Source organism: Formica exsecta, unplaced genomic scaffold, assembly GCF_003651465.1.
Source record: "Formica exsecta isolate Colony F162 unplaced genomic scaffold, ASM365146v1 scaffold15, whole genome shotgun sequence".
Lineage (NCBI taxonomy): Eukaryota > Metazoa > Arthropoda > Insecta > Hymenoptera > Formicidae > Formica > Formica exsecta.
In genome coordinates, this window is record NW_021848825.1 from 39,429 (window position 1) to 65,424 (window position 25,996).

The 25,996-nt window shown below is 34.0% G+C and overlaps 1 protein-coding gene across 1 annotated transcript in view; it reads right to left on the bottom strand.

Moving 5' to 3' along the window:
- Window positions 1–22,779, bottom strand: part of LOC115232801 (potassium voltage-gated channel subfamily H member 8) — a 27,467-nt gene extending 4,688 nt beyond the window's left edge. The window contains exons 1-14 of the mRNA XM_029802907.1: window positions 22,667–22,779; window positions 12,927–13,160; window positions 11,580–11,711; window positions 10,699–10,826; window positions 9,956–10,184; window positions 7,777–7,940; window positions 7,029–7,242; window positions 6,165–6,344; window positions 5,709–5,908; window positions 5,289–5,538; window positions 4,774–5,036; window positions 4,294–4,445; window positions 2,305–2,476; window positions 822–1,215 (exon numbers count right to left, since the gene is read on the bottom strand). Coding sequence (XP_029658767.1) covers window positions 822–1,215; window positions 2,305–2,476; window positions 4,294–4,445; window positions 4,774–5,036; window positions 5,289–5,538; window positions 5,709–5,908; window positions 6,165–6,344; window positions 7,029–7,242; window positions 7,777–7,940; window positions 9,956–10,184; window positions 10,699–10,826; window positions 11,580–11,711; window positions 12,927–13,160; window positions 22,667–22,742 — 2,788 coding nt within the window. The 5' untranslated portion in view covers window positions 22,743–22,779. The remainder of the gene's footprint in view (window positions 1–821; window positions 1,216–2,304; window positions 2,477–4,293; window positions 4,446–4,773; window positions 5,037–5,288; window positions 5,539–5,708; window positions 5,909–6,164; window positions 6,345–7,028; window positions 7,243–7,776; window positions 7,941–9,955; window positions 10,185–10,698; window positions 10,827–11,579; window positions 11,712–12,926; window positions 13,161–22,666) is intronic.
- Window positions 22,780–25,996: the final 3,217 nt, after the last annotated feature.

Genomic DNA, 25,996 nt, shown 5'->3' on the forward strand with positions numbered 1-25,996 from the left:
TATATATATATATATATGTGTGTGTGTGTGTGTGTGTGTACAGAGTGTTAAAAAAAAGTCACATATTTTGAGAGCAAGTAATATCGATCAAAACAAAAAAAAAAGTAACTTGGGTCCAGTGACCCTTTTTTATATATATATACATACATATATATATACATACGAGACGGTTGTTTCTCATATAGAAATTTTCTTTGCCACAGGAAAAACATGTAAGTATCCACTAGAGAAACATATGCTTGAACTGATATGAGTAACTCGTATGCGAAGGGATATCCCGTGTAGGAAGCTAAGGTGAAAGGTATCCCCTTTACGAGGTTTCCCTTCGGAGGTTCAAATCCACCATCCGCGCAACCCTTTACGAAGGTGCTTCTAATGAAAATATACGCAACTTTCCCCGCAACGGGTCTCTCTGTTTTCAGAAAAATGTATCTTTTCGCAATATGGGGAAAACTCAGGGGAGTATTTTCTCCTTCGAAGAAAATTCTTTTCGCGGAAAGGTTGAAAAATGAATTCGCGGAATCGTACGAATGATTAGTCTCCTCTATGATAAGACGTATCTTTCTTTCTCTCTCTGTTATATGTATATATGTATTCCGTCTAAGAAGCTTTTTTTCTTCCACGTATATCATGCGTATATCGTTAAAAAAAAATGATTGTCTTTTTTTTAAACTAAAGAGAAATTTTTTATACGTATCAAGCCATTGTTTTAATAAAACCCTAGTGCGCTCCCTTAAATTTGTTCTGTCTACAAACGCCCATAGCATTAACATATGAATCCCCTCCCCCTCCCTCCCGTATAACGCTCATGATATAATTACCTGTCGTCAGAGATCGCGAGGGTTTTTGGGAAGATTGTTGGGGCGAGCTCGTCAAGGGTGATAAGGGCTCGTAGGGTGGCGGCGGAGGCGAGGACGGCGACGGCGTAGGCGACGGTGGAGGTAGCCTCAGGACGACGTTCGGATCGAGACCGAGGGCTTTCAGAGCCCTGCGGGGGTTTGCGCGCACCCATGTCTCGAACAAGTCGACCGGCCAATCCGTCTGCGTCGACATGTCGATCAATCTCGCCGGTGGATTCCAACAAATGGCGTCTGGGGGATGTGATGAGCTCCTCGCGAGAACCCCGCTGCCGTGGCTCGCCGCCGGCGTTGGCAGATTCGGATTACTCTGGGGTGAGCAGGCGAGCATCTGCAATGCTTGAATAGCGTTGCGCACCTGTCGATCCACAATGCGCATCTTTAATCTCGCGACTGATGAGTCCTTTTCTCTCTCTCTCTCTCTCTCTTCCTCTTTTTTTTTCTCTTTCTCTCTTGGATAATATAGTTTCATATAAGAAATCACTTTTTCCTCAAAAAGAGAGCAATTTTAATCTTTGTAATAAGTTTCTTTTGAGGCTTAAAAGTATTAATAATATATTTAGTTTTGGAGAGAAACGATAAAAGTTTTCTAGCACGTCCCTTATAGTATAATAAATGACGTTAAAATAACTTTTTTAAATACAATTTTAACTTTAAATTTTCCAAAAATAGTGAGAGCATTTCAAAGTTCAAGATCATGTTGAGTATTAAAGAAAGATTATTCTTTTTCTTGAAGTTGTTTTGTTGAATCGTATAATCCGGAGAAGTTGAATTAATTCAAGTGGAATTGAACTAGAAATTCGATTCTATCAAATAAATTATCCACAATGCGCATCTTTAATCTCGCGACTGATGAGTCCTTTTCTCTCTCTCTCTCTCTCTTCCTCTTTTTTTTCTCTTTCTCTCTTGGATAATATAGTTTCATATAAGAAATCACTTTTTCCTCAAAAAGAGAGCAATTTTAATCTTTGTAATAAGTTTCTTTTGAGGCTTAAAAGTATTAATAATATATTTAGTTTTGGAGAGAAACGATAAAAGTTTTCTAGCACGTCCCTTATAGTATAATAAATGACGTTAAAATAACTTTTTTAAATACAATTTTAACTTTAAATTTTCCAAAAATAGTGAGAGCATTTCAAAGTTCAAGATCATGTTGAGTATTAAAGAAAGATTATTCTTTTTCTTGAAGTTGTTTTGTTGAATCGTATAATCCGGAGAAGTTGAATTAATTCAAGTGGAATTGAACTAGAAATTCGATTCTATCAAATAAATTTTTCCGAGTCTCAATTACTTTTAATTAATTTATTTATTCAAAGTCAGGAAGTCTCGGAAGAGATTGAGAAGTGTCGGTAGTTGTTGAGTAAAACAATTTCACATTCGCCGTAATGCATTTGCGTCGGATTAAAGTAATGTATATAACGTTATAAGGTATCTGTGTATAAAATACCTCGCAACTGAGCGTCGCAACGTCTTGATGCAACGTGGAAAACTGATTATCTAATCTCTCGACCGATCCTCGAATGTGCTCCTCCATAGATTCCTGTGCAATCACCTGCGCTGTCCTTCCTCCTCGTACCAGGACACCCCTCCCCGCTCGTCTTCCATCCCTATAATCCTCCCTGATATACCAAACACAATTAATTTTGTTCATTGTGCGAATATCAGATTCGAAATATTGAGAGCGCGTTCGAGATGGCATCGAAATCACGGTGCGAGAATTCCAAAAGTAAGGAATTTTCAAAGTGGATTACATTCTGCTACAATTTATCGATACCACCGGTATCTGAAAAGCCGGATTGAGAGGACGCGACTTTGGGATATTTCACAGTTGTCCGAGCGGAAAATCGTGTTATCCTATAACTGAGGGTCTTTTTCTTCGAAAAGGATATAGATAAATTGCGAAAGCGTCATGCAATTCGAGATGTTTTTTCCTTATATCTCGTTTTTATCTTGCTATTGCTACTTATGCTACTTATTCAGAATATTTCAGAATAGAACATAAAAGGGGTAATTTTTGAAATATATTACATATATATTCTACAATATGTAAAGGAAAAAAAAGGATTTAATATATATTCTTTTATATTTTAGCTATATTACTCCTTTCTTAAAAAAGTAGATTGATGCAAAAAAGATGTTTAGCCGGAAGAAGGGGAAAATAAACAAAAAAAGTTCGGAAATTGCTAGATTAACTTTTTTCCTGCACTCTCACGTCTATCCATTATTTCAAGTTTTTTACGACATTGAAGTTTTTTACCTCCTGCTGTCGTTTACTTAACGTACTTTTCCTTTTTTAGCTTTTTCATATTTTATAAGAAAACTCTCTCTATATATATACGATCTTGACAATACTTTCCTTAATTTAGATATAGGCTTACCTGAACTTGGCATGTCGCGGACTCGAAGATGTGTGAAGTGGTGATTTGTTCGGTGGTGATAAAGGGGAGGTTTCACCTTCCTCGACTACATTCTCGTCATCCTCGCTGATGGAGGGCAGTGTCAATGACGGGCCGTTCACATCGGATTCCTGCTAAAATTCCGACGACAACATGACTGGTAAATTCAATTGTTAGATAGAATTTACAACAACAACACACACACATATACAGTACATACTCTTTCAAATATATCAATATCAAAACACATTTGTCCACTTATTCAATATAGGCACAATTTTTTTTCTCCTACATAAAATCGAAAGAAGAAAATAAAGAATATTTTCTCCAATGTTTAAATATATCATAAAAAACCGTTTTTCTCTAAATATACTAATTTTCTCCGCTTTTAGTAACTGATAGTAATATTTGATGCCTTTAGCAATTTTCTATTTTTTTATGAAAGTACATAGAGCTAATTACCTCTGCCTCGTATCCTTCGCGCAAATTATATGTTAGATCGTGTTGTATATCATGCGCAAACTCCGACTGATATTCGGGGTACATTCGGAGAACGTCGACTAATCCTTGCATGTGTATAGACTTTAGATCACAATATGTTAGCGCTTTGACGTCGCAGCTGGATTTTACTACAACGTCAACTGAACCAGTTCCGGTCGTGCCTCCGCCGTTATTTCCGTATTGCAGATGAACGTTTATATCGCAACCCACCAAGAAAAAAAAGGATTTAATATATATTCTTTTATATTTTAGCTATATTACTCCTTTCTTAAAAAAGTAGATTGATGCAAAAAAGATGTTTAGCCGGAAGAAGGGGAAAATAAACAAAAAAAGTTCGGAAATTGCTAGATTAACTTTTTTCCTGCACTCTCACGTCTATCCATTATTTCATGTTTTTTACGACATTGAAGTTTTTTACCTCCTGCTGTCGTTTACTTAACGTACTTTTCCTTTTTTAGCTTTTTCATATTTTATAAGAAAACTCTCTCTATATATATACGATCTTGACAATACTTTCCTTAATTTAGATATAGGCTTACCTGAACTTGGCATGTCGCGGACTCGAAGATGTGTGAAGTGGTGATTTGTTCGGTGGTGATAAAGGGGAGGTTTCACCTTCCTCGACTACATTCTCGTCATCCTCGCTGATGGAGGGCAGTGTCAATGACGGGCCGTTCACATCGGATTCCTGCTAAAATTCCGACGACAACATGACTGGTAAATTCAATTGTTAGATAGAATTTACAACAACAACACACACACATATACAGTACATACTCTTTCAAATATATCAATATCAAAACACATTTGTCCACTTATTCAATATAGGCACAATTTTTTTTCTCCTACATAAAATCGAAAGAAGAAAATAAAGAATATTTTCTCCAATGTTTAAATATATCATAAAAAACCGTTTTTCTCTAAATATACTAATTTTCTCCGCTTTTAGTAACTGATAGTAATATTTGATGCCTTTAGCAATTTTCTATTTTTTTATGAAAGTACATAGAGCTAATTACCTCTGCCTCGTATCCTTCGCGCAAATTATATGTTAGATCGTGTTGTATATCATGCGCAAACTCCGACTGATATTCGGGGTACATTCGGAGAACGTCGACTAATCCTTGCATGTGTATAGACTTTAGATCACAATATGTTAGCGCTTTGACGTCGCAGCTGGATTTTACTACAACGTCAACTGAACCAGTTCCGGTCGTGCCTCCGCCGTTATTTCCGTATTGCAGATGAACGTTTATATCGCAACCCACCAAATCGCCCTTTCCTTAAAAAAAAAAAAAAAAAGAATATCGATAAAATCTGTTCGCAAAATAATTATATGCATCAAATTGCGAACTGATTTAAAAAATCTTAATTTGATTTTGAAATTATATTGTAATATAAAATTTGTCAAATTCAAGCATTATCAATTATTTGACGGTAAAGCGACGACTATTAACTATGAGAAGAATTAATTATAACAAATTAATTATAATTATTAAACGCGGTATATTGATTTATGCTCACTAGAATTTACCTAAAATTGCGACAACCATGTCATTTTGCACAACCTCCATGGATCCGTTACACAGATAATAGATGTACGAAAGTGCATCGCCTTTGTGGATGAGAAATTCGCCGGGGGCGCAAAAGTTGTTTCTAATATGGAGCGAGAGTAGCTTTAAACATCCTTGAGCGGCGGTTTCGAATATCGGTAAACTTAAAATCTCACGATGAAGATGCATCGAAACATCTCCTCGCAACTCCTCGGGAAATTGTTTAAGGGTCTGCACAAGAGTTATTTTGTTTTATGATATAATAAGCAATTACCGTAACAAATTTTAAATTACCTTTTATGGTAGTATATAATAATATAACTCCTTAAAATTTATTTCGATATATATTATAACATTTTAATTGAATGAAAAGATCTGACCAAAAAAGAGCAGATTTTTACCTCGTGTATATCAATACCGTGATTTAGCGACCATATGGTCTGAAAGTAATCCTGCATTCGCTGTTTGAGCTCTTCCGGGATCTGATGTAAGATTAGAAAGTCTTTAAGATCTCGTAACTTTGTTTGATATAGGGATCTTCTAGAGTACATTCTTTGAATGATTGCAGTAACATTACCGAATACCACGGCATGCATTAGAGCTGCAACACAAATCGTACGCAATGTAATTAAATATATTTAATGTTCATAAAATCAAGCGATCTACATATATGTACATGTGCCATCCAGATACCGAGAATACAGATCAATTTTAATCAATTTTTAATTAATTAGAGTATGGTAAAATTTGCAATACTTTGTCATCGATGCATCAATACATTATATGTATAAATAACGTGTTAATTTCAATATTAACGATATTAGATGAGTTCATTATATTAATAAAATAAGACTTACCACCAATCAGCATTGTGCAAATAGAAAAGAATTTTTCCGAGAATGTATTAGCCGAAACATTTCCGAACCCTACGGAAGTTAAACTACTACAAGTGAAATATAATGCCGTTATATAGCTCTCTGTATGCGTAACGTTTTGTACAGATATTTTCAACCTCTCAGCTAAAGTATGTATCCAGCCTAGAACAGATTATAATTATAATAATGACAATTTCGATGTTTTAGTTTAATCTCTAATATACGATTTTTGAAAAGTCATATCTCTATACCATTTATAAAATACTAACTAACATATTTTTATATAATTTGATAAAAACATTATTTGAATGTATAAATATCAATTCGTATAATCTTCTATTATATATTTATTTTTATAAGATACAAAATTAAAGTTTGTCATTTTTTTTAAGAATGTATATTTTCCTATTCCTATTTTTGTTATGAGACGTAATTCTTCCGTAGAAAGTTGTCTCAACAAATATCGAGAAACAATCCCTCTACAAATTTTATGCATGAGCTTTCGCATCGATATAATCATTTCTATGGTTACAAATCCATATATGTATAGATATACTTTCTCAAGATAGTAGTAGATATTGTGGTACAATTCCTATAGATCACAAAGGCCACTTTCAGATTATTGTTTCGATATATAAGGCGCGTGCTTGCCCTCGAAGGCAATCTAATTACTTTCATGTACAGCGTGTTGCACATTTCTCGTAAAAATTATATGGCTCTCCGTATAAATGCCGCGTATATATACACACACACACACACACACACACACACACAGACACATATATATATATACAATTTTGCGATTATTTTAAGTAATATATTAAAATTGTTTTTTAGAAAACTCACCTAGGTCCCAATCTTTATCGTTTCGCAATCTCTCCTTCTCGGCGATGACATACCAGATACAAGCTAACCAATGCGCGACCAGAATGAAAAAAAGCATAAGCATCGTTAATATTACCGCGCTATATTGCGAATATCTATCCATCTTTTGTAATAGACGCGCGAGTCTCAGTAATCTTGTGAGCTTCACTAAATGAATATTACTGTGTGCTGTGTCCTGTAACAAAAATCGATAAAGAAAAAATGTGTAACATATAGTCGATATCTCATATTAGAAATAATTTTATTAACATCTAATAATTAATTCTGATACAAACACACACGCAAAATATCAATTAAAGATCTGATAATTAATCCTGATATATATAAGGTATCGATTTTCTATTACGCATGGGCAAAATTAATTAGCTCAGCCTCTCTTCGTTGGGTCCATGCCTAGCGGAAATTTGAAATTGGTAATTACCACAAAACTGATATCAGAATACGTATAATACATACTAAGCCGCCTCCCCCCCCCCCTCCTCACTCCTGCTTTATGTATTAGATTTTAGATTTCTTCATGCTTCTGTTATTATTAAAACGCAGATTAAATTAATGATTGAGAAGCGTTATAAAGTTTTAGAACTAATCTCTCGAAGAAGATTGCAAATTAAATTTTACAGAAGAACTTACTCTGTTAAAGTCAACTTTCCGCAAGAAGTTAATGGGCTAGCTCATAAATCTCTCTGTAAGCGGATGAGAAAATACCAACCTCGCTGGTGTAAACGTCTGAAGCGTAGAGAAAATCAAACGGCAATGCTGCTACGAGATCAACAAAGAACCAGCCTTTCACGTAGTTCACGGCGATGCTTTTGCTATTGCTGACGACTTCGCCCTTTCTACTCACGTACGTTGTTCTGAAGTTCAAAAGGATATCTGTGGAAGAATAATGGAGTATACATTCGATGAATATAATCTTTCGAAATGATCGAAATCTTTCAGAAGCGCGAGACAATGCCCGATATCGTACTATGATTCGAATATGGTATAAATTCATGCGAGATGTCGAAAATTATTAATACAGAAGAGACAAACGAGACAGATCTATTAAATAAGATTTTAGTTTAAACATTTTATAATTAAATCTTTTACATTTTGATAATTTTAATTACAACAAATTTGAAACGTCGCTGAACAAATTTCAATTATGACGTTTCGATGAGACTCTTCGTTTACCTAGAGTATCACTAAATATCTGTTTATAAAAAATTGTCAATAAAACACTTTTTCATCGAACAGTAAATATTGATTCCGACGAGGCGTGACAATAATCGTGACAATAATTGCAAGCAGATGTAAATGCGGAATCTGTGCCTATACACCCTCTAACTAAATCTCAACCGAAGAGGAGAAACTGACTTTCTCTCTTGCTTGTTGTCCTGCCGAGTTTCTGCTCGCGCAAACGTATTAAGCAGCTGAACGAAACTTCGGCTTTGTGCGATGAATACCTTTTAATCCCGTTTGTAAATTGGATTTTAGCCGCGAAATTTGCGTTCCACGTCCACTTATCCAAAGTAACTTCGTTTAAAAGTTGCACACCATTGATATTTTACATATTATACGCCGATACGCGAAATATCGCTATCCATTGACTCTATATTAGTTCTAATATGCTGAAACTTGTTATGGAAAATCCGCCATTAAAAATATTTTGTAGCGCAGATTGAAAATAAATACAAAAAGTTTATTTCGATTTATAATGTGGGCAATTTTTTAATGCGAATTTTCTATCTCGTTTAATTTTACGACAGCGCAATTTTATTTGACAGTTAAAAATCGATACCGGACTGGCGAGAGAGTATATTGAAAATGCTTGTGTTATTTATTTATTGAAGTTTACAACATATATATAGTACCCGCGATTAATATTGCGGAAAAGCTTACATCAACATTCCAGAATTAACCTGCAGACTAGTGCAATATCGCGGACAATTAAAAAGATGTAATCAAAGGATCGGCAATATAATATCATTTTGTCAAACAATTTTCCAAAGGCAAAGGCACTTCTTTCCTTTTCATCATCATTAAATTTTCTTTTAATTGACATATTTCGTTAACTTTCTTTTAAATATGATCGAGATGTAAGAGCAATCTTGTTCACACTTAATTGATTTGAATTTACGCTTAAACGCGTGAGTTGCTTTCTCGGTACCTAGATCACTTTAGCAGATATCGTCATCTAATTGAAAGGATTTTACGGGAAGTATATTCGAAGAGTTTCGTTTGTCGGTGAGGCAAAGGAAACAACATCATAATTGTATCTCACAAATATCGCGATGTAAATCAATTGTTACAAAGATATGTATTTCCAGTATGTTCCCGTCGGAGAGAGGCTGCCGTGACAATTGAATCGAAAGCCACTACAGTTATAACGCAAGATAGAGCAAAAAGAGGGTGGCTGATCGCTTCTCTTGGCTTAACGAGTTCCACGTGTTGCCAATTGAATGAGAGAAACACTTTTTCTTCGTTTCCTTTCCGGAAACATTTCGGAATAACGAGAGCAATCGATGTCTATTGTGAGATAACCATATTAGAGATTTTGATTTGTTTATTTATTTGGCATATATGTTTTTCTTCTCTTATTCAATTATAATTTTACATAATGCATATATATATATTATATGTATACGTATATGTGTATTCGCGTAATATATCGATGTTAAATCGAGAAAGGTATTGGAAGTGGAAAACTAATTAATTTCTTAATAACTGACTTACAATTTTATCAGCGTATCGGAATAAAAGCTTCAAGATCTTTTTTAAATAGCAAATTCGTTTATCTGGCAAAACGAGTTTGAAAGGATTTAAGCGAGAGTCTCGATAGGACGAAGGAATAAAGAGAGGTCTAAAGGACACGAAAGGATCGAAAATCAGAGGTAGGGGATACTCACCGATAATGAAGAGTGCTTCGACGACGACGTCACTGACCATGGTAGGCCTATCGGTGTTGATGAAGCTCGCATTATAGGGAACGATTATTGCCACGTAAAAGGTCGCGATGAGGATCAGCCAGTCCCAGCAGGATTTGAAACCACCGTAATGACTAAGAATAAATTGCGACTTTTTGATCGCCGACGTTTTGTATTCTGGTAAAGGCGGTTCGGTTGAATGTAGAAGCGTCTAAAATAACGTAATGCAATGTAAAAGAAAGAGTTTCTAACATTTTCAATTATATCAAATCTCTCGCGGCTTTATACGCGAATACTATTAGATTCCAATACTATTTTTATTATATCTCATTTCACTCTTTTAAAAAAATTTATTTAATTATTTTATTTTACTCTTTCAAAAAAATTTTATTTATATTATTTAATTTTAAATGCAAACCAACATTTATAATAAAGTAATATTACGGTGAATGCTAATTTTTTGAAAAATACAAGTTTATCATACTGGTATTTATCGAAAAGCTTTTATATATACAATATATAATAGCAATCTTTCTCTCAATTCGTGAGTAAACATAATAATTATTAACTTGCAAAATATAACAAACAGCTATTACTAGTAATAAAACTCTCATTACATTATGAATTAAAACATATGTATATCGTTCATTGAAATTTGAACTTTTTTGTTTGTAAAAGCAAAAAAACTAGCAGTAGTAATTTTGAAAAAAGATATATAAACGTACATTGTTTAGCTTAATTTTGTGCTTATTGTCCTGCTTATAATGACCTGACAGTTGATAAAGGACGGCGCGACTTCTTCTCCTACCATAATTGGAAGGCGGTGCCTCAGGGTCGATATTGCCATTCGAGTCTGGAATTGTAAATTGTGCTATTATTGAAGCAGAGAATATGTATATAATCACGTCAAAGCGTTCTAAAAGACAAAAATCTTGCAAAAAAATTGTAATTAAAAGAAATGTATGTAAATATATTTTAAGGAAGCGTTTCTCGATGAAAACAATCTCCTTTTCAGGATCTTTGTTATCTTAAAACGCTTGTAACTATGTGACATTGCGCAAGAGAAATTCAATATATAAATTTATAAAAAGCGACATATAACATATATAATAAAAATAAATAAAACATTTGTATAATAATATTTTTATATTGGTAAATTGCTCTGTGTTCTGTGGATATCGAGAAGTTTGTTACCGATTAATACAATCTAATTAATTTTGCGATTGATTTATAAAAATCCAATTCGAATGCAATCATGTTAATGACAATGTGATATAATCCAATGGAACAAAAACTCTCTTGACGAGGGTGAGATTAAGAATGAATATGAATTTTTCAGTGTATCAATCCAATCATTGACTGATGTTCGGTCACAAACTTCGATCTTGCAATAGCAATTCGTGCAGCGTGTTGCGTGATCGCGGTGCTCGAAATGTGAATCATTAAAACGGGTGAGAGAAAGACGTAAAGGGCCAAATTCCTACCCGTCCTGCGACGCAAATTCGAGTCGTATATTTTGGCACGACGCATCGTGAGAACGCATCATTCCTCATTAAAATCGATCCACTTGCGATTTATTTAGCAGCGAAGCATGGTTAGAACTCACCACTATCGTGCAACTCACAGAGCTGAAGATTCTTCGTGTGCGTGATGTCTTTGTGCGAGGCCAGGAACAGAACGACGTCGCCCTTCTCGTTTTTTATCGGAACAATGTCGAGTAGGCAATCGAATGGACTTCCTGCAAGCCGAGAGGGACCGTTTACCGAAAGCAAGCGAAATCGAGATGATATCATCTCGTCGACCATCAATTTTAGAGCAGACGTCCGTAGGGATGCGAAACGATGAATTACTCGCTACTGAGAGCCTTTTCGATAATTAGTTTTGATATTTGTATCCTATACTGTGCAATGTAACACACGCGAGTTGCACAAAAGGAACACAGCACAAAAAATTCATGAATTACGTCAATTCAATTTTTTAAAGCCAGATATTTTTCTTTTAAAGAATCGTGAAACGCGTTACAAAAAGCGAAAAAAAGAAATATTTATTATATTCAACATATTTCTGTTTTTATTAATTTTTTTTTATATAAAACAGTAATTACCCGATGGAAAAAAACATTTAATTAAATATTTTTCGGTCAAATAGAATTATTACGAATGTTGTGAGCATCGATGTGGTCTGTAATAGGAATGTCGTCGTATATAGAAGAGGATTCCTATTGCCGTCACATTCCTTTTGATTCTTTATTTGTGAGACATTCTTTTCTCGTTGGAAACTAGGTTTTCGTCGATAAACATTTGTAGCTTTTCTTTACTATTACTTTTATTTACTATTACTTTTATTTACTATTACTTTTATTTTATTTTGTAGATGTAACACGTGTAATTAGTTAGAAACGGTAGTTCAGAATAATAAAGTGTTTTTCTCTTTCTTTAAAAAAAAAAAAAAATTATCGTGAATGTACGCATACTTTTCGTAATGCATAATATCGAAAATTCGCGTGAATCTACAATTAATTTAGTTAATAGTCATCATTGGTGAAATAAATAAGGTCAAAGTAATGACACAAAATACATTGCGGAAAGCTCATTCCGGTTAATTTTAACGTAGACTGATTTTCCTCGTTACGCGAGAAAAAAGTAAAAAGTGCCAGTGGCGCTCAGACACGAGATTACTTCATTTAGTTTTGCATCACGAGTTTTCTTTAAAAATCGGATTCTTTAATATCACCCAAATCGATATGTTCCTTCATCGCGTTCGAAATATCCTTTGGATACAGAGTATGATTATTAAAGATTTTGCATCCTTTGCCGCTAATTATTACATTCTTTATCCATATTATATAAAACTGTATAATATTAGAACGTTTTTCCCGTTAATAATATGTTCTTCATTTATCAATAATAGCTTCTCTCACATCCCAGAAGATTGGAATGTATCTTAAACTCACCGTTCTTCTTGTAGAAGACCACTTCCATTTTCAATTCTGTCTTGCTCTCGAGGCTCTTGTCGATCATGGCCTTTTCTTCCTCCTTCGTTTCCGGCCCGTAGAGAAACTTGCAAGCGCAACCCTTCTGCATGATTTGCGCTCGTGCAAATCCTGTCAGCTCGCAGAATCCATCGGAGCAATAGACAATCGGATAGATCGACGGAACCTGCGCATTTCCCAATACAAAGTTGCTGTCTGCGAACAGAAAAGAATGCAATTAATCGTAATTATATGATTAAAAGTGCGCTTTAAGACTTATACAAGTTATTCGCCAATATTGTATAGATTGTTATAATTGCGTTAACGAAAATATATGATTCGTTCATGACATGGAAAAAAATATTGAAATGGTTTAACATTTGTATCATCATTTAGTTTATTGAATAGAATCCCCTTAATATAATATAAAATTCTTTTCAACATTACAACGTATATTGAAAAAATATGTTGCATAACGTGCCAAAGTGTTTTTTATTCTCGATTTTGGATTCTTTTTTTTTGCATCATATATCCTCTCTTAATCCTGTTGCGAAATATATTTACTTATACGCTGTATAAATGCATGCGTATAGGGCTTATACGATGCGAAAGTGTACCTAAAAATCTGACATTTTCATCAAACGCGCCCCAAAGGAAAGGACGTAGTTTTCCCCTAGAGATGTATTTTTAGTCGTTAACCCTTTACGATTCAACTTCCCCCATCATTCGTGCTAATTTCCATTTTCCGCATCGCATGAGGGATAGTCATAATCACATCAAACGATGCGGCACCGTTTCCGGACTTATTTTTACAATCGGATCAGAATCTCGTGCGCGACAAAAATGTGTAATACAAAATGCGCATCCTGCATTAGTAAGAATAATATTTCATGCATGTTCGAAAAGTCTCGTGTGCATTAACTGCAATCCAAAAAGGAAAAAAAAATGTGTATAACTGACGCCTTATTTGGGAGAATATATATCGCGTCATCCTGCAAAAGTTAATTCTGGGGTCTCTTGAGTCTTGACATCCGTAGGCGTAGCAATTACCACATTCGTGCGACACGAACTCGTTTTACTAATAAATTTTACTCTTGGAAAAATGGGCATGTTTACAAAACTATATCGTGTTTTCGGTCATCGCGTATTAATTTATATTAATTAAATTGTATCTCTCGCGAGTTATGCGAATATGTTTATTTTCAGTGTAGACTCACGTCAATACATAAGATATGTAATGTTCAAAGCAAGCGCAATATACGTGGCAAAAGATCCAGTATGTAATAAATATCGTGATAAATAAAATATCGTAAAACACATATTCGTGTATCTTGATATTTAAGATGAACTTTTTTATCGTAAATAGGAGGCGTGATTTGGCACGGCACAAGATGATGGAAACAGGAAAGAATTTCAAGGCCAAATCCAATATTAAAAAATAGCATCGCTTTTACCCTTAGAGATTACGATGACGTCAGAGTCATTGACAAAGCTACCGTTCAATGAGCTGGATAATCAGCTATGCAACGTTTGCATCATACATTTTTTTTCTGGTGTGTCATCAGCATTTTGGTTTTATACTTATGTATATGTATGCATTTTTTATCATTTTATAAAACTTTTAGTTTACATAACAATTTGAATTGTCTCTTTCTTAAATATAAAATTAGAAATGTTAATCTGAAAGTTGGGTAAATGGTAAATCCATTGCAAACTTCTAAACGATTATTAGTGCTACGGACAAACGAGTCGCTCGGGGAAAAGTCTGCGTGCAGTTTCCCTGAAGCCCGATCGTTTCAGAAGTAACACCAAATAATTACGGAGATCCCAAGGGGGGACTTTTGAACTCTGAGTAAATTGCGTAAGTTATAGTTAGAACGGCTCATCAAATGAAATAATTAATTACTCCGTATCAGAGCATCGATCAAATCGTTTTTCACGAGAGGAAGCTTTTCATTCGCGCATTATCAATTGGTCTCGATTAACAATTTTTAGAGGAATCGTGTAGGACTCAAATACGATTTTTCCACGTAATAAAATTTTTTAGTATTTCTAAATGGATGTATTAAACACGCAAAGCAATAGTAAGCTTTTTTCATTTTTCAGAACAAATAATTGATTATTTAAAACTTTAATAACTAATGTTTAAATAATCTGAAGTTTGAAGAGTTGTCGATTTCACGTTTATAATAATAAAGTGGAATATTTTACAAACAGAAATTCCAATTTATTTCAAATTGCATACGTATGATTATCCCTTTCATTACTCCATCAATTCAGTATATTTGCAAAATCTCGAATTTTGCAGATTGGATTGATAAAAAAATATGTATCAGCTATACACTTTAATCGTCAATTTTGTGACACTCTTGTAATAATTATTTATTAGAATTTATAAACGCCTATTGTAATGTGAAAAAAAACCTTTTGTAAAAAATTTTAAAGATAAATACACAATTCATTATAAATTATAAAATTATAAAGTAAAGCGTCAAATTAAATCATTTAATAAAATGAAGACAAAGAACAAATTATTATTAACATAAAGAGCAAATTTACATGCAAATTGAATTACAACAATGATTTTAAGATAATTAGCGGTGAATTAGCATAAAAATAGAGAATAACACGCGATACGTTCGTTGCTATTATTTGTTGGAGTCAGTCACGTTTTCCATATTGTCTTTAGCTCATAGAATATCCATAGATTTAAATATACGTGATATTCAATTAAAAATATTAAATAAATAATTACTTTACATAGTGCCAGTTTCAGTTGCATTTCAATATTTAATCGGAATAATATTATGATTATCATGAATCACAGAAGTAATACAAAGTATAGATAGTAGATGACCTTGTGTATGTAAGCCTCGTCACGTTTTGCGGATTTAGTTATAAATAAGTTCAATTAACAATAAGGATAAAATTTAAAAGGATAGTTTTATAACCAGTGATAAAATATCTTTCTCCTTGAATTTGCATAAAAGACGTTCCCGTCAAAAAAAAAAACAATTCAAAGTACAAACTTGGAAATTTGTGCTGTCATAAAGAGATGGGGGAGAGATTGGCGACGCTCAAATAGGTACGTACTTATTATATTTAAAACTTAAAGTATTGACAATGTGTAAGTGTGACCGCTTGGTGACAATAGTGTCATTAGTTGTTGTACCCAAAATATGAAGTTCGTTCGAAACTTCTGCTATGAAGCAATCTAACTTAGACCAATATTCATTTTCGAGTTTACGAAGTAGTCTTGCGCGAGATATTCTTGCGAGGTTAAAATACATTATCAGCGTAGACCGCGGGTCGATATTATATGCATATAGTCCCTTCTCGATATTACGCGAACGGTTATTGACCTATCCAAGGAGCACTATCCCCCTATTGTTTTCCATCCTTCTATTTCCGGGATGTAACAGTGGATGCACAATTCACGTTACAGACGTAGATGGTAAGTGACATAGATGCACGTTTGCAGTTTGTGAAGTGCAAACTAATTCGAAAACGGAACAATGTCATCCTCGCTGTCTCTGAAGTACATTTGACAATTTATTACCAAACTCTTACAATTAGTTAGAAAGAGAAAGAGAGAGATATAATTTATATACCGCAAATTTAATTAAAAGACGACGATAACAATGCGTTTTTTATTTAGACATTTTATTCATGATTACATTTCGTACAATTCGTGATTCATATATAAGTAAAGAAATATCACGTCAAACATCATAATTTTAATTAAGCATTTAGATAATTATTTATATCAGTTTTTTGAGTTTGGGATATTTTCTTCATACATTCTTCATATTAATATATATTATTCGTCTTAGCTGTCAATTTTTAAAATATTAAACAAAATGTTATATGTGGGTAAATATATTTTTCCCGCAAGAAGATAAAATCTTGATTATACAAGAGAGATGTTGTCGCACAAATTTTCCGCTTATCAAGGTAATTTCAACGGCGGAAGAAAGATTTATTATTCACGCGAGTTTATTATGAGTGCTTGGTAATCTCTGCTAGGGGAACAATGAATCGTCGGTTTTAATCTTACCTTCACAAAATTTCAAATACGAGGGAGAGAAAAGACACGTCAAATATTATCTTCGTATCGCGGTTTAAATCGATTTTCATTTTCCATCGCATCGTCGCAAATCTTTAAATAGAAAAATCCGAGATTTTGTTATCAAGTGAAATTTGAGTCATGTTTGCATATAATCTCAACGTAAATCTTAACTATACAATGAAGACGGATTCTATTTAAAGGAACAAAGTGAAAAAGATAATCGTTTCAAGAGATATTCTACTGGATAATATAAGATTTTAGATTGTTTCTAATACTAATTGTTAAAATTATTAATATTACAGTTTACTAGCATATATTATTGTTGCTTAATAACATGTTAAACTAAAAAATATAGTATTTAATAATTTTATATAAATATTAATATGTTATATAATGTATTTAATTTTTCTCTCTATTCATTATGCATTAAAAATTATAAAAGATCTCCAATATTTTCTATTGTTAACAATATGTTATAAATATCGTTCGTAAATGCGAAACTTATGATAGACAAAAGAATAGAGAATTAATATTTTTTATTAACCGAGAATCGAAACTGTTTTCATCCTTCAAATAGAAGATAGCTTCCATCCAATCTATACCTCTTCATTCGATACCCTCGCTTTTTTCCTCAAGGAATAATAGCTCACCCTTTGCATCACAATGTCTTCTTGGCGAGGATATCAAGAGATTAACCTTGGGAAACACGAGATCTAAAGCCTATGGAATCCCGTGTGACCAACTTTGTCCCTTAGTAACATTATTTTGTAGGATTCTTTTTCTGGGAAATAGAACTCTCCGATTCGTTTGCCATATCTCTGGTGTCCCCATTTTAATCCAATTTTTTTTCTGTCGACGACTGAATACGAATGTTCTATATTTGTAATTTCAATATCTACAATTACGCTCAGTAATGCATATTTGTGTTATAAAAATTATATAAAAAGTTATAATGTTTGAGCATAAATGAATTAAAAAATTATTTAACATCTTGTTTATATACCTTGTTTTTTAATAATCAAATGATAAAAATAATCTTGTTGAATTTGTTAAAATCATCATTTATCATAAAAATATAAATGATTATTTCTAGAATTAAATTATATTCTATTAATTCGATTGATTGATTTCTTTCGTTGTTACATCTCAAATAATTTTCGTGATTGTTTCAATAAACTATTTATTATTGCAATCAATAGAAAAACCGCAGATAGATATGTACATCGTTCTATCGTTATCTTTTTGCACGCGTCAGTGCCCGTCATTATTTACGATAAGATACAAGTTATCCATATTTAGTAATCATCTCATTATCTTCGTCGTTTGGATCGATACCTAGATTAATTTATGCGCTTCCTATCTATCGAAAAGTGTATTGTCGCCAACACAAAAAAGTTGTACATTGTATCAGCGAACCGCTGATATAATGTAATATACGCGTGTACAATAAATTAAGCTTATTGTTAACGTAAAGTTTTTGTTGAAAAATTAATTACATCGTAACTTTGTAAGAGCAGTATTTGACGAACTTTGCACACACGTAAATATATTGCAGTTTTTAGTTTTGATTGATATGCGATATTTCTTAACTGATTTTAATAAATGTGTATAGGTGTATATGTGTGTTACATCGTTAAAATATATTTTCATTCATGTGTCATAACAAATAATCAGGCGGTTACGCATGAAAATTATGACATTTTGTCAACACAATTTTGCGAAAAATATTATCGGGACATGCGAATTATATTGTCACACACCTCCACACACACACATACACACAGACTGCAATGTAATCCGTTTAGATAATTTTCCACTAATTACTTTCATTCTTAAAATCTCTTTATTCTTAAAATCATTACTCGAAAAAACATACAGTGGTACTTTAAATGCAAAAAGATTAAACGGTGATTCAAGCTATTGTTAAATATTGATCGAACATTGTCGATACAACCCGTCTCATGTCACGAGAAATGTAAGTGATCGTAGCAATTAACGTGTTAAAGCGACACTTTGAATATATAGAGACACGATACACAAAGCCTTCAAAATTATCATCGCGATGTTGTACATATACATGTAGCAGGGTATGAACAAAACTTTTTGATAACACAAAATAATACATAGTTCGAAATTCGCTTTGCAAGTACCTCAATGCCGTGCAATGCTCAAACGTTCAAACATTGTGACAGCTACGATAGCAATTCGAAACGGATACATGACCCGAGCACCACCGAATACAACTAGAAGCTGGAAACCGACCGAGATATTGGCTCGCGCTTTGCGTCCGTTTGTGCACCTATCTCCTTTATGATGTTCGAATTCCCGTGCGTCTTTAAAACGATTTTCAAGTCGAGAGCATTATGTGATGCGCCCTAGTTATTGGAAATTTATATTTCACGTTACATTTGTGTACATAGTAAATGAATACCACATATGTATAAACGCGTGTAAATATTATATTTATAATATTTTATACGAAGTTTGTACGTCTCTCATCTAGCCATTACTAAAATTAGAAAAATTACTAGCATATTTACAAAGAATTGTACGCTTTCGCGATAAATATTGTAATTTTGAGTACAAAATATTTGAGAAAAAAAAAACTAGTTTAACAGTAGAAGCCTCGAAATGTTGGAATAAAAAACCCTCGTTTTACGATGCCTTCCCATATACATCAATTGAGTGTTAAAAATCAATCAAATAAAAATTTCACCGTTATTTGAACTATATCATATCGGAAGTTATAGAGTGAAATAAAAATAGTAACTGTCACAATTGTGTCAGCCGAAATTTATCGAATATTTATCGAATTTTCGGAAAAACACGGGCAGCTTCTTTCTTTGACAATGCGATAATGCACAATTAATTTAATTTATACAATAATTTAAAATTATATTTGCGATATTCCGCGTCCTATACATTTAAATCAAAAATTATAACAGTTAAAGTCAAACCATCAGGACAATCTGACATAATGGATATAATAATAATAATAATTTTACGTACAAAAAGTTTTTAGTACAAAATACATATATGTTTCGTATAAAGACGCGTATATTTATAGATCGTAATAATTAGATAAATAATAAATATCCAGATTTTACAATTGATATATGCACGGATGCATAATATACGTATGTGTATGTCTGTGTGTATAGTGTGGTAATATTAATATAATACACTATTTTTTTTTGTTTCTTTCATGCAGAAAGTTTTACCTAATATATATATTGTGACACAATATATATTTCGAATATACATCGTATATAAAATGTGTCTCTTTATTATAATGCCATTTGTCGCACATAAAAAAATTTTGGCTTCGTAAGTTATATGATACATTAATAATGACATATTTTAACAGCATACGAGATGTATCTCGCTTTTTTGTGTAAGTACTTTATAAAGATTAGAAGGCAAATATGCAACTTTTGAAATAGAATCGATTCGGTCGCGTCATTTCGTGGCGCCGATGTAGGATTAATATTATATGCTTTACCGGCGGACGCATGGTAAAACGCAAGGTCGATGGTCGCAAAGTTTTATCACGTGTTCGCCGAGCGAGGGGTTGTCCGTGGAGCGTGCATATAATGCGTCGATATAACAATCGAAAGAGAAAACGTGACGAGAAACATTTTCAGTTTCGCAAAGAGGAGTAATCTCTCATACCAAAAAGTAATAAAATCGGTCAGAATGCATATATTAACTTAGATATGTTTGGAATAATTTAGGAAGAATAAAAAAAATACGGAATAAAGAGTATATAAGAATATATAAAAGAGAGAGAGAGATAAATAAATTGATAAGATGAGGAGAGAACGTTAATTACAGGGGATACAATTATGCTATGACAAATTGAATACATTAAACGTGCAATCTTACGTAAAAATGTCAGCAGGATTTCTCGGTATCATAAACAGAGGAAAAAATACGACGCTGATACTTATTAAAGATGCAACTCTAACTGTAATTCGCTTAAGATGACGATGTTGGCGATCCACCGCCTTCTTCCTATAATTGGATTCCTCTCGTAGCTGGTAGGTCCAAAGTTTATATATTGGTTTCGGTACAACTTGACCAAAAGTTAGGTGTTAACTAACTTGTGGCTGCACAGGATAGGATAGAAATCGAGTGAAGATTTGCAAGAGATAATTAAAGTGTTTGGGGTGAAGAGGGTACGATCAATCACGTGCAGGAACGTCACGTTGTATCGGCACACAAACCTACATGGATAATCTTTAGAAAATTAATTTTCTCAAATCAGACAATATTGTCGCATCTACCATTATCGACAAAAATTTCGGAATTCGGAAAAATTATTACATTTTGCGGTCCATTTATGTTGTTCAAACTTTAAATATAAAATCTTGTGTGGTTTTCTAATAAATAAAAAATTTTTGGTGTTTCGATAAACAGAGGAAAAAATACGACGCTGATACTTATTAAAGATGCAACTCTAACTGTAATTCGCTTAAGATGACGATGTTGGCGATCCACCGCCTTCTTCCTATAATTGGATTCCTCTCGTAGCTGGTAGGTCCAAAGTTTATATATTGGTTTCGGTACAACTTGACCAAAAGTTAGGTGTTAACTAACTTGTGGCTGCACAGGATAGGATAGAAATCGAGTGAAGATTTGCAAGAGATAATTAAAGTGTTTGGGGTGAAGAGGGTACGATCAATCACGTGCAGGAACGTCACGTTGTATCGGCACACAAACCTACATGGATAATCTTTAGAAAATTAATTTTCTCAAATCAGACAATATTGTCGCATCTACCATTATCGACAAAAATTTCGGAATTCGGAAAAATTATTACATTTTGCGGTCCATTTATGTTGTTCAAACTTTAAATATAAAATCTTGTGTGGTTTTCTAATAAATAAAAAATTTTTGGTGTTTCGAGAGAATTTACTTTCATTCACACATCCAACGTATGCAGGCAACGTGTTATCATCATGATGCTACACTACCTTTAGCCCATCGACATCAACATCCTATGCGTTTCGCATCGTTAATGTCTCCGCAGTTTAATGCCGGTGCACGCATCGAGGCGTTAAGGGAAACTATGCGATACGAGGACATTGATTTAGGCAAACTTGGGCGAAACTTTAATGAATGAAGCGAGTAAACATCGATGAATTGAATCGCTCTATTTTAACGTTGCTGTTTATGAATAAGAAGGTGTAACACTACACAATATATTAATAATCTTGTAAATTTTATATCTCATTATATTATATCTCGTTTTTGCACATCAATAGAAGTGGAAATCGAGACGTGGCGTTCTGAATATCGTTGTTTGTATCCCTAGCAACATGCGAAGAGAACATAGGGGAGCGCACCCCTCGTATATGGGGATTAAAGCTAAAACGAAATAAGGGACGACGTTGGCGTTTTCGCGAAGCTTTCGCTTACCGTTCCTCGATTTTTAAAAAGAATTTTACAAATAAAACTTTCTCACAATTTATAAAGACAAATTACAGCGCGTATTATTTACGCAGTAAAATGTACAGATTGTGTCCTTCATTTAATAAATTAAAAAATTAATAAAAAGAGAAAAAGAGGGAGCTAATAAATGGCCATTTAAATTTTTTCGCGGACTGACGTACGAATATACATACAATAGAATAGTAAAAAAAGAACTTACGGGTTCCATCGAAACGAGTCGCGATGGTATCCAAGAAAGTATTCTGTGGAGCGAGGAGGCCCTTCCTGACCGGCATTGAGGCCGCTCCACCGCGCTGTTAAGCGCACGAACCTGCGAATATATAAAGTAAATTGTAGTGAAATTATTCATCAAAACGATATTGGGATATATTAAGACGTAAGAAGCATTTCAGACACGGCTCGTGATATTCGCATACGCGTCCTCAGCAAAATTCCCACGTCCGTATTGAATAGAATTATGAATTATGAATTTCATCGTCGCGTACACAAGCACAACGTATTTTGCAGAAATATATACGATCCATTGAAGAATTCCGTAAGTCAATTCCGTAACGCCAATCGAAGCTCTCCATTTAACTAGACAAAGTGCCATTATAACGCGATTCCAATTCGATACGATAAAATATTTTCTGGAACTAATCCAATCGTTTCTATTTTCCGAGTAGCCGAGAAATCATTGACCGTTCGCGAATAACCGGGTTATACTATTACGTCTTGTGATCTATCTCGGAAATATGTATGCAAATTAGGCGCGTTCGTTATTATATGCTTCGCGGCATTCGTATATGTAATAAATGAATTATGAATTAAATTAAAATTGGAAAACCATCCGTCTGCTTATATTCACAGCGTATCACTTTTATCCTCAAAAACGAATCACAATATTAATTGGTATAAATGTTTTTAATGATTATATATATAGATATACAATAAAATATAACTCGCTAGATAAACATATAGTTTTATTGCTACAAATACATGATGTAGTAGTTTTTAAAGTGTTTATATAAATCAACATACGCGCGTGACAAATTGTAACACTCTGAGAATGCGTACTAAATATTTATAAACATCGATAAAGTTGTCATATTATTTATCGATAAGAGAAATTTTACGTAATCTCAGTACTCCATGTATACGCGTCTAGTATAAATTATTCCAACCTCGTGCGCTGCATATATAAAGAAAGTTCGATTATTGAATCTTTCAAACAAAGATCAGCGCAGTTCATCACCCTGTTAAAACAAAAGCTTACCGCGTGACAATGACTGATCACCCGGGAGGAGGGATAAGGGGGATATTTTCTTTTCTTAATACAACTTAAGAGAACATCCTCGTTATAAGTATGGGAAAATCGTCAGTGTCGGTGAATTATCTGAACAGTATAGCGTACTCGCAGTGTGTGGTTACGAAGCGCTAAGGGTCCACATAATCGATATTCTCTATTACTTCAAGAGGACATCTCTGTAGACAGATACGAAGATGAAAACGAGAAAGCCGAGGATGAAAAATGGGACAGGAAGCATGCTCGCTTTAACATTGAATGGATAAAAAGTCATTGGCACGAACGGCTTTAATGTTAACGAGTTTCACCTTTTACGACTTGCTCGTAGTTTTAATTGTTGCCTCTGTCTTCTTTTTTACGATCGCCCATTCTCACCTCTCTCGCAATATATCTGATAAATCTGTTATATACTTTTACGCGCCATAGTTTCCGCAGCTTAATTGCTAACCATATTTATAGGTCAATGATTTTGTTTCGATTATACATATCGTTGATATTAATAATTACTATTAGTAAAATATGTGTGTTTATACAGAAGAGAAGACAAAATTTATCGGTAATAATTCATAATTTTCTTAAATAATATTAAAATATTTTTTTGGCTAAGGAAACTATGATATTTTCTTGGAAGAAAATTCTCCCTTTTAAACATAAAATTTTTCCGTGCTGTTAGATATCATAAATTTCAAATCGCCAAAGCAGTAATACGAATCAATACGCTGGAATCTTATAAATTATTCACGAGCGAAAACAGAGAGGTAAAGGAAGGAGCAATATAAAAGGTTGCGTGAGATCTCGGAAAATAGAGCGGTGGCCACACAAAATCGTCGACAATCGCATCATTTGTCTACAGAGTGACAGTGAATAAATCAAAGCGCGCATTTCCGCGAATAGCGTAAAGGAGATATCTCTGTCTATGCACAATTACGCATTATCGCATACGCTTACATTCCGAGAGAATGAATATATATTTAGATTCCATTAAAATTAGCGGTTTCAGCGCAAAATAGATTAGTTTAACGAATTAAGCTAGATGTATGCACAGCGTTTGCACAGGCACCGTCCGGATGAGAGATAACAAAATTAATCGCTAGTTACTGGCTGGATTAACCGGGGAACGGATTATTATACGAAAGTATTACATGAACGATAATATGAGAATATTACAAATTTAAAAAAAATTAAGAAAAAAAACAAGACACATTTGAACGATATATATATATATCTATATAGCACTAATTGTAAGAAGAATTAAATGCTTTTTTATGCTTTCGGTTTCGTTCTTATCGCTATCTCTTCGTTATCGTAGTCCTCCCTGTGAAGTAGCGTGCTACAGATAACGCTACGTATAACAATCGTTCACCGTCGGTCTTTATCTTCGTTAGCGCGAGAGCCATCGATATTGCCATCGTGTGTGCCCGATCTCGAAACCGTGTTACGCGGAGAGCGACCGCGGCGTCCTTAATATCGCCGCCCCGTTCCACCTGATGTATAGATGTATGTTCGCCAGCGAATGGTGCCAGGTGCAACGACTGGCCGACGGATAGAGCGACATTAAACGCCGGTCGGCTGCCGCATTGCCGATGTCGTGCCGGCCGTAACCGCCGCACCAAGCGGGGTACACTTGCTTCTACCCTCTCCCAGTCCTCCTCTCTCGTGCACCCTCGCATCCCCGGCACCGGCAGGCCACCGACTTTCTGAACCTTAAGGGGTGGACGACTTATCGACCTGATGCCAGGCCTACCACCCTTAATTCCCGTGTACTTTGCACAATCACGTGTTGTTCCGATCAGTATTCGGGAATTGCACCCTTCTTGCTATATCTATTCTTTGGCTACCCTCTTCGGACTATCGAGCAAATACTCTTACTATTGTTCAAGTCGCGTTTGAAATGAGAAGTTACGTAAACATCGCATCGATTCATGACGAGAAGAACTCTCTCGAATAAACAATTTTCGAAGCATTGTGTTTTAGATTTATCGCAAAATCGACCGGGAAGAGAAGAGAGGGATGCTAATAGAGATAGTCGGTTTTTAGCGATCAGAACTAAAAGCTCATCGACTCTCGGTTTAATCATCCAAAATATGCTGAAGAAAATAACGCAGAGTATTATTATTAGTTAATAATTTGTCACACGCGCGTACAGGCAATATAATTTGTAAATAAAAAAAAAAACAAATTAATGAGAGATTCATGCATGCGATTTTTTGTCACATGGTTGAATGTATTATCATCTCGTAGAAT